We start from the raw sequence: 10958 nt of genomic DNA on the forward strand, positions 1-10958 counted from the left end.
CAAAATCTGCTTGAAACAATTCAAAATGTTGAATTCAATCTTAACGGAGTTGAATCTGACAAAGTTTTAAATGTACTGAAGTCTGGTTATCCAAAAGATTTGGAATCTTATGATGAACAGTGCAAAAAAGATTGTTTTGGGGAAGACATTTTTCCCTCAAACAACTGCTCTTGTAGAGCGTCTAACATGTTAAGAAACGAAATTTCAAAAGGCACTTGTTGTTCTGAAGTAGACGGTGAAGTAAAAAAATTATCTTTTGTTTTTGTTGTAGGCTACGAAAAAGAAAACACAAAAAATGATTTCCTTGTTGATAGACCACGTCTATTAGGAGGCAAAAATGAGGAAATATCTGTAGATTTTAAGAAACCTACAAATGATATTTCAGACAGCAGAGGTTGTTTCATTTCTTCAGGCTCTTTTATAAATCCTATAAACCCAATTCAATTACCTACAATAAAGATGGTACCTGCATATTTGATTATATTCAACACTTAGTATATAAAAACAGTCGAAATATTTCTGTCTTTGAACAAAATTTATTTGGTTATCAAATGTCTAGCAGCAGTTTGTCCTAAAATATTTAATTTTTTAAGCATTTTAGTACACTGGACCGTTAAAATTCTATTTTTAGTTAAGAAAATTAGAAAAAAATATGTTTTTAACTTTGATTTAAAGGTAAATGTACTGTTTATTTAACAAATATAGGTTTTCTTTAAGAAATTTAGTTTTTCATAAGTCGTTTGATTTAAAGATTGTTTAAATTATAAATGACTATTTCTCTTTTTACATATTAAGTATTGCTGAATAAGTTTCTTGTAATAACTTTTTTTATATATAATAAACTGGATTTAATTTCCGAAAATATCTTAATGTTCGTGATATCTTTTTGTCAATACTTCTTATCTTATAAATTTCGTTAAATAAATTTGTTTTCATACTACACAATAAACTTTCAATAAAAAAATTGTTTAAAGTTTTGTTTTATATTAGTCTTTTTATATTTAATGTTGTTCTTTTAAAAAAAAACTTAAAGGTTTTTATAAAAGGTTAAATGTAACAATAAAAAAATCTTGATTAAAAGTTTAGTTCTGGAAAAAAATATTGTAAACTTATATCTATGTACATTTATATTTCTGACAGGAAAAAGTTCGAGTATGATTTTTGTAGGCTGAAATGTTATTAAATTGGTATTAATCTTTTATTTTACAACTTCTATGTTTTTAGCTTAAACATGTGTAATGCTATTCCTCTATATAAGTATATAAAATTGTTTATAAACGTTTCATTAGTTTATTTACAAGTATTTAAAAGTGAATGAGCAGCAAAACATATGTTATAAAGATTTTTTTTAATTTATATAAATGTCTAGACTAAACTTTAACTGTATTATGGTTATAACTAAAAATCAAAAGTCAGCTACCTCTAAAATTAACTATTTGAAATAGTTAAAACAAATATTTTTTGGATAATTTTTATGTTTAAAGTATTTTTTTGTATATATTAGTTTAAAAACTACAATTAAAATGTTATTTATCAATAGTATTAGTTAGCGAATCCTTAGTTGTATCTTTGGTTTAAGAGTTATTTGTGTAAACAACAGAACTACTAATCTATTAAACCTGTAGGTCATTAATTAAAAAAAAATTAAACAAAACTTAACAAAACGTCACAGTTAAAATACTGTTTTAAAACAACTCTTCATTAAAAGATTTAATTTTTGTATTTAAAAAAAAAAATTACGTATGGCAAAGTTATATTCCATACTTTGTATTAAATAAAATTAAATAAAATTTTAACTTATATAGTTCTTCATTAATTTCAACTATCCCTATAAGTATAAGAAAACAAAAAATATATTCAAAACAGACATTTAAACTACTTTTAAGCAAGGAATATTATACTAAACATTTATCATTAAGGGATTTGACTGGTGTTTAGTTTAAATAAAAAAAAAGTTCATGATAACTTTATATATGAAGTAAAAAACGAAACAAAAACTTGAAAAATAAAGTATCACACCAAAACATTAAACTAATTGTTTATTTTTGTTTACTGCTTTTAAGATTGATATTATTGTTTCTAATGAAAGCAGGATACTTCTTAACATTTAACTGTTTTATTGTTGACTTCAATAGCGTAGGTTTAAGATTGACCTGATATACACCCTTAATCAGTGTTATTTAACAAATCGCACAACAATTTTAACTGTAAGTTTATTTGAGTATCACTTGAAATGTTACTTTAAATAGAATATAAATAATTAAAAGTATAAAACAATTTAAAACTGTTATTAATATTTATGCTAAAGGTAATTTCAAAAAAAAAAAAGTCCTGACACGCTTTTGAAATTAAAAACAATAATAAAACGTCGAAGTTAAAACTTTGGTAATTAAATGAACAGTAGAGAAGTGTACTAATTCTGGATCGTATTGTGATAAACTTCTTCCCATTAATAATATTTTACCACAATTTTTCAAATAAAACTGTTTTTCAGGGATGCCTAAAATTTTACAAAAAAATATTAATTCAAGTATTCAGTTTAATGAGGTAATTTACAATAAACACATAAAAGAGCAACTCAATTTATTTTGATAAACTATTTTTAAATTAAATTAATGTTATTTTTTTAGTACAGTCTTTCAGTAAATTCAAACAAAGTTTTAAAACTCTATATGTTTATTACAATAAAATTAAATCGAATTTTAATATATTACGTAAACATAAAACATTTTACCTAATTTGTTTTCGATTTTCGCCTAGAGACTTGTCTTATCTTACTTTTGGCACAATTCTTGTTTAAATGTAATATTTTTTATTATTCATTGCTTATCCGTTCTACAGTTTTGGAACTAAAAACGTTTATTTTTAACAGGAGTGAATAAGAAAGTTTAAAGCATTTAATTAAAAAACGAATTGAAAATTATTTTTTTCTCGATGAATACACTTATTTATACTAATAGCCAAGTTCAAATCGAAGTGTATAAATTACAATCAAGATTATAATTAGTGATGTTTTAAAATAACTAACGTTTAAAACTGAAAATTCTCTCATCAAGCTGATAATTTAGCAAAAATAAAGACTCTTTGTTATGAACACTAAAGTTGTCGCTCAAATTTTAAGTGAAAAAAATCGAGCTAGTTCGATTAATACGTCATAAACCGAAAGTTAATTTTTTCTAACAATTTTTCTTGAGCAATTCATTTGTTAACTGCAAGTTTAGAAGATACAGCTTGCAAAGCTTGTATTAATATTTCTTCTCTCCATCAAAATTATTTTAAACTATGTTGTTTTCTAGTTTTATGTCTTAAATGTGTAATAATGTAATAAGCTGAAGCTCGTTGAAAATGACCCAAAGACTCTTATCAACTTCTTTTTGTTCAAGCAAATATGCTACTACTTTCAACTTTTGTTTAGTTTACTTTGCAATTATGGTTTAGATATGGTTTTAGATAAGAATTTCTAATTAGTGCATGAAAGAAGCTTAAAAGTTCTATTAAACCGTAGCAAGTTAGTGTATCTGTAGCAACATTTTGCACTAAAAATAAAAGTCAACACACTTTAAGTGTCTACCTAACCTATTATGTTTTTTTATACAAGTGCTGAGAAAACTAGATGTGTATTTAGTCATATTTTTTCACAGAAATCTGATGATCAATAGCTAATTCATGATGATTGACAAGTAACTAATCCAACATTGACTTTTTTGCTTGACCAGTGGTGGTATGTTTCTTATTTCAATCATGGGTAATTTCTTCATTATCTCATTCTGCTTGATTTGCTTTTGTCAAACTTGCAATAAGTGTCTCTTTCATCAGTAACTGGTGAAGATGCTTGAGTGTCTTTTTCTGCGGTATTAAGATCTTTCTTACCTTTGATTCGCTTTCTAGAATTCTCACCTGTACAACGAATAGTTAAATGTGATTGCAGCAGTTGGAAAGCTGAAGTTTTCAAGCTGCTCCTTTTCAACCTCAAGGCTCATTTTGTTTCTTATTAATAAGAAACATTGCCCAGTACATGGTTTTATTGCAACTAAAAATATTTATTTTTATAAGTTCTTTTTTCATTTAGCATTTTTTGTTATCTTTTCATTTTTGAGACAGAACTAAGTTTGAAACTCGTTTGATAGACGATATTCAGTTTCGATTCGATTAAATTTTGTAAGACAATTAGTTTGAAATTTTGTCAATTACAAATGAATGGTTGAAACATCTGTTAAGCATAAATTTCGTGATCGAAATTAAAGGCATTCGTATAAAATATTTTTTATTTTAAACCATCTAATATATTTTTTATAAAAGTTTAGGTAGTTTTAAAATATCACATTCCTAACTTGATCTGTAAGTGACTCAAGATAAGACTTATCTATCAAATACTTAAACACAAGCCTGCTCAAGTATAAAGTGTCATTGAATCAGTTGTTAAGGATTGAAGGTAGCTCGACCTAAGTCTCTTTTAGTAAGGTTTGCCAAGTTTTCATTACAGTATTAATGTAGATTCAGACCTTAACTATCAAATTTATTTCAATAATAGCACGAGTGGATCTTCTGCTGTTATTGGTGGTGCATAATAAGAAAGTTGCTAAGTTAGTGTCGGTGTAGTTACAAATCTCCTACTTACAGAGAAAAACGCCTTTGCTCACCGTATAAATATTTTTGCTATTATCAAGGTGGTGTTTCTGCAATTTTTAAGTACATTTTCATATTTCAGACATCTCACAAGCTTATAACCTCTGAACCAGCGCAATAATTTTCTGAAGAACCTTTCTTTAGCTGTTACTTTTGCTGTGCACATTACATAAAGCATGTCGGCATGTTTTTGTCATTGTATATGGTAGCTTTCTCAAAACAGGTCTTTTTTTTACCACCAATGTAAATTACTTATATTCAGACAAAGGTGGAGTTTTTGCAGTTTAATATTTTTCTAACACTTTTTATTGGATTAAGTATTAATTAAAGAAGTAATTAAAGCTTATTACTTACTTTTTAAATGGCTTTATATACATTTCTGCCTTTGTGATATGTTCGTTCCGCTCTGTACATCATGATATCTAATTATGTTTTTGTGTGTTTCATGTTTGGCAACTGTGAAAATTTCTTGATTCGTGCTTTTTTGGTCTTTAATAGAAAATAATTAGAATTTCTTCTTAAAGTTTTCAGGTTGTATGAATTTTTTTTTGTTTTGAAATCTTTGTAGTTTTTTTATTATTTGATAAAAACCTAATTTGGATACTTTTTTACAAAAGCTATCAAAAAAGTTTTCTTCGGTCACTGCACTTCCTTTTGATACAAATGCTTTTTTGCGTGGATTTTGCGCTTCTTCCCAGGAAAAACCTTTCTTTTTTGGCTCTACCTTTGAATAGGTATTCCACCAACAACAAATTTCAACTTTTGTTTAACTAGTTAACCTGATAGAGCTCGTGCTAATGCTAATAAAGCTTAAAATAAAGGTTAATCATGCGTTGCCTGAAGAATTAAAAGAATTAATTAAAATTAATAAATATATCTTTCTTGGTTGAGTTTATTCATAAACTAATTACAAGAATGATAAAGTCTGTAACACAAAACATAACTAAAACTAGGTAAATACTTCTACATCTCCCCCCAGATTTTATCTACTAAGGAGATAAAACGGCAAATTTACCTAGCAAAACAATTTTTTTTTTTTAAATAATTTGTTACAACTTAAACGCATTTTTCAGGTCTAAAATTCAACGAAATTAAACTCAAAAAGACAAAAACATTTCAAAAATAGTGATTAACTTAATTCACTAATAAATGATTTGTTAAAACAAACTACAACTCAAACAAAAAAATTGAGGCTTAATCTTTACTTTTCTTCACTCAGTTACTGAATTATAAGCATTTAAAATCATAATTGCTTCACCGATTCGAACTTTTCAGCTTTGAAGAACAAAACCACACGTCATTCATCTAACCATCTTGAAACTTCACTTCATTTGCTGATAAACACCTTTGTCAAAGTAGAAGGTGCATTACTGATAGCATTGAACACTGGCGAAATACTGCTACACTTATTTTCCAAATACTCGATACTAACCAACAGTTCGAATTTTTGAAAGTCAGTCTCTGCATTCTCATCCAAGATCACTTTGAACAGATGGCTGTTAGACTAGTCTGCTGCAAAGTCAACTACAAACTTTAGGACGTCACCATTGGACTGAAACTCATTCATTAGACCATAAAACATTAATTTACAGTGAACATTCCAACTTGACAATAAATGAATATCAGCAACATCGGTGGCACGAAGCTTTTGAAAAGCATCGTAAAGTCTTACACCAGTGGTTCCCAACCTTTTTGATGTCCCGCACCCCTAAAGTCTCTTAATTTGATCTCGCACCCCTAACGCATATGCTATAATTATTTATTAATAGTTTGGTTATAAAATCATTGATTTCTTTAATTGATAATTTGTAATTTAATTTTTATGATAGTGTACTATATTAACAAAAATAAAATACTTGGAAATTTAAAAACATAACAAACTATATTCGAACAAGTTTTATATATTTTGTATAAGGTAGAAAACATCAGAACTCACTCTTCCCTCTGCAAGGATAAACGTTTTCTGAAGGTTAAGCAAGTAAGTTTGGAGCTCATCACTTGTAATTCTACCTGCTCATTTTTTAACTAACTTAAAAAATAACTACTTTTTAATTAAACGAAAAAAACAAATCTTTATTTATAAAAAAACAATTTTTTTATTCAATTAACATTAACAAAAAACTAAACTAATCTTATATATTTAATAAAAAAATCCTAATGACACGTCGTTATACTCACAAGGTATTTAACAAAATATTAAAATTCTATTCATGCAATATTGTTTCAAAAAAGATTAAGAACTTAATTTTAAATCTATTCTAAAGTTAATGACTTTTTTGTTCCTGTTTATTGCACAAAACTTTCTGAAAACGTGGCATTTTGTTGCTGATGGAAATTCGCATGTCTGCCTGTGCATTCAAGCTGTTTCTTGATTTAGTTTTTATTGACAAAAGAGTACTAAATCCATACTTGCACAAGTAAGTCGTTGCGAATGTAATGAGAGTACTTAGTGCTTTTTCACCAAGTTTTGGAAACATATTCATTGAACAATACCAATATTGTTCACGAATTTTGCTTTCAAACTGCATTTTGAGAAAACGGTTCATGACCTACAAAATTAGTTTCACTAAAGCTAAAAACAAGTTTTCTTAAATGGTAAAACATACAGTAATTGCTGTGAACTTTACATTTTACTGATGTTAAATCTTTAAGCACCACTTTCTGCACAACTAAGCTTAATAAAAGATTACATTGTAAATGTAATAGACTTAACAGAAACTGTTCTTAACAGCTAATAAAAAATCTGCTGAAGATACTAATTTTTATCTAAGTATTTCAATTAAAATAGATGTTAGTTCATAAACTGTTTTAAACAATTAATGGCAAGTTCAGAAAATAAATTATTAAAAAATAGATGATTAAAATTCACAGGTGTAAAACTCTAAGAAAGCTTTACTCAAATGTTAATTCTAAACTAAGAGCTAATAAATGAAATTAGTAAAATGAATTTACTTCTAGAAAAACGCTCTTGCTCAATGACGTATTAATAAAATTAATCTATTCAGAAAATTAGCACCAACGTTTTTTTATAACAAAATGTACTTTTTAACTTTATAAACTTTACCAGATAGTGAAAATCTCCTTACTAAATGAAAAGCCATCTCGCACCCCCTGGAATGCTGCCTCGTACCCCCAAGGGGTGCGAACACCCCTGGTTGGGAACCCCTGTCTTACACGGAAACGCTGCAAATAATCCGATAGTTTCACACACTCATCCCGGACACATTGTTGTTCGCAGTAAACTTTGGCTGTCTGTTTGCTTATCTGTAAAAAAAATATGAGTCAAGAAAATATAGATCAAAGCAAATCCGAGCCATTCCAGTTCAACATCAGTTTTGAAGAAAACCATTAGTACAGAAGGAAATTACACAATACTTCACAAAACAAAATCTTCCTTCTATAAAAACAAAGAACATTAAAACTTTTCTTGACATCTTTTTCTCAACCTTACAGAAAAGACAAACTTTTACAGTGGTATGTTTGCCTTTCTCAGATAAGGGATACTACTTAGAGATTTGCAAACAGGAGGGGTAAATCTTCTCAGAAACTTACGATTTTGAGCAGAGATAAAGTAACATATTAGTATATTAAAAAAAAATGAAGACAACAGAGAAGCTTAGGGTACAGGTACCGCCCAAAATTCTTTACAGTAGTTTAGACACTTCAAGTAAACGAAACCAAGACTGTCAGCGGCAGTTATGTAGACGTGGAACTTGTGAAAACGTAGAACTTGTTGATTTTTTACTTGCACTACTGAATTGTGGAGAGACCTGATACTAAAATGTCGATTTTGGTCAGCGAAAATTTTTAGGAAATTTAATAACTTTTTTTATTTACTTTTAGTCATTATTATTGTGTTTCTATGTTTTCTATTAAATAACTTTTCTAGAAAAAAGTTTGTCATAAATAATATAAATAAAACTTTTTACTATGTATGTCTATTATACTGTTTAGCTAATAATTTTAGTCTTTTTACTTACTGCTTTGACAAAAACTTGTTAACTTCATTCTATCATACTAAACACAGTAAAAACAAGTTTGTTAATCTATTCATAACTTTAAATTACAGCAAGACTAAAAAACCTGTATACCAGTTTGTTTTTCTTAAAAAAAAAAATTACAAGAACATAATTTTTAATTAATTTAATTAATTAAGTTTTCTATATGTATGCAATTAAGTAACATCTTTTATAAACATTGAGAAGTTTTTTAAAGAAAGTAATTGGTATCTAAACTTTAAATTAAAATGTTATTTAATGGGATAAACTAACAGATGTTAGTTTGATTGTTTGAAAAAAAAATCGTAAAAAACCATTAAATTATTATTTTTAATTATAACTTCTTCCTATTAAAAAAAGCTATAAAATTAACAGAAATCTATGTAACAGTCAAAAAAACGCATTCAAATTTAAAACGCTGTTTTCTATGTTTGATTGACATTTAATACTATGTTTCTAGTGTTTAATACTAAAGCGAATAAGGCCAAGAACTTAAAATATTCCTACAAGCTTTTTAAAACATTTTGAAAAATAACAATTCGATAGCAAAATTACACTAAAATTTATGAATTTAGAAATTATAATTTATAATCAATGTAATTAGTTGATATTAGACATAAATATAGTTATTATGTTTTGTTAAGGATTGATTTGTATTAACTAACCGCAAAAACAATTATTTAATCTATCTATTGACCAGTTACTGCTATTAAATATATTTTATTTAATATAATTTATTTTTCATTTTTATTTCAAAATATGATTTATAAAACTGTGCAAGAAATGCAGGCTTTAATAAAAAGTGTTTTAATGAAAAACTTTTTTACCTCAACTAAGTCTCGGATGAAAAAAGATTTGGATTCAAATGTCAGATGTTGACAAATCGTGTGTAGTTTATTTACTTTTTAGAGATAAAAAGTTCGCCTCAACTGAACTTTGTTAAAAAACTAGTATTTACTAAAATTATTTTCTTTATATAATAGTTGTTATTCTTACAAACATGTTTCTTCGGCAATGATGAAATACTGCATACTTATTTCTTTCAGCTTCAATATAAAATTAATTAACATTTTTTAACCAATGTTAAACTTCGCATTTAATAGTTGTACTCTAAAAACTATTAATAAGTATTTTAAAATTTTTAATGCTTATGTTATATAGTTATAGGAATAGCTCTTAAATATTTTTTTATTAGAATGATAATTTTATAACTAGTTTCCTATAAAAAATGTTCAAGCTAAGCAACTTAGTTTATTACAAAAGAAATAGGTTTCAATAATAAAAACACAACTCGACAACTTGCATAAAAAAACTTATATAGTAAAAATAAAAATAGTAAGCACAGCAATATAGAAGTTTGTGCTTCAATATGTACCAACATATTTCGAGAACTATACACATAAACCAACTAAATTCAACAGTCAACTCTTTCTTTTAGTTTTTCTAGTGTTTCGTTAGCTGCGTCTTTTAACTCTTCTGGCAAATCAGGTAACCCGGATAAACCTCTTTCGTAGGCTTCAGTAGCAATAGAACGAGCTTTGTCAACTGAACCAAGTGTATAAAAAAGAAAGTCAAAGTAAAAACACGCAACTTCAATTGCAACCGGAAGAGCTGGATTGAGATTTTTATTTGACAAATCAAATGATTCCTCATAAAGAATTGACGCTTTATTCAGTTCTAGTTCTCTATCTTCCCCTGATGCAACAAAATATTTACTTTGATGTTGAACAGCTAAAAAGGATTTGTAATCAGCAACAGCTTCGATATTGGTATCTCTTTTAATCCAATAACTATTTACCAATTCAATAGCATCATCAGATATCCTGTTTATTTCTGATTGGGCTTTCTGATTTATTTCTCTCTGTAGTTTTTTATCAACTCTCCAGTTATCACAGGAAACAAAGGAACGTTTATATGGAAGTTTAAGGTTTTGATAACTGTTGTAAATCATAATTCTTTCTTCAAAATTAAGAGGTGTGCCCATTTTTATTACTTGTTTCATGTAGCTAATTACATCCTCATTACGATCATTTTCATAACACATTTCAGCAAGAGACACTAATTCACTTCTATCAAACTGAGACATTTTGAAATTTTAGCTAAAAAATGTACTAATTTTAGAATTTGAATACAAAGTAGTTATAAAAAAGCAAGGTATAAATTTAAAAGGAGTTCAACTTTTTTTTCAAACTAACTTACGTACAAACTAACTTAAGTATTTCGATGTTAAATTAAATGACTTTTTTTAACAATATACAGTTTAGGCTTTAGTCTTTTCAAAAACACTTAAAGCTACTCTATGAAGGTACTTATACTTTATTAATTAATCAGAGT

At 27.0% G+C, this 10958-nt stretch overlaps 1 protein-coding gene across 1 annotated transcript; it reads right to left on the reverse strand.

Moving 5' to 3' along the window:
- Positions 1–10038: 10038 nt before the first annotated feature.
- Positions 10039–10710, reverse strand: LOC145850097 (14-3-3 protein beta/alpha-like). The gene has a single exon (XM_082955243.1). It carries the CDS (start codon positions 10708–10710, stop codon positions 10039–10041), a length of 672 nt encoding a protein of 223 aa, XP_082811369.1.
- Between the last annotated feature and the right edge of the window lie 248 nt (positions 10711–10958).

This window comes from Thalia democratica, chromosome 2, assembly GCF_965202585.1.
Source record: "Thalia democratica chromosome 2, ktThaDemo2.hap1.1, whole genome shotgun sequence".
Classification (NCBI taxonomy): Eukaryota; Metazoa; Chordata; class Thaliacea; order Salpida; family Salpidae; genus Thalia; species Thalia democratica.

Excerpts from the sequence above, each read along its gene's own strand:
- LOC145850097 (XM_082955243.1), bottom strand. The coding sequence starts at position 10,710 with ATGTCTCAGTTTGATAGAAGTGAATTAGTGTCTCTTGCTGAAATGTGT.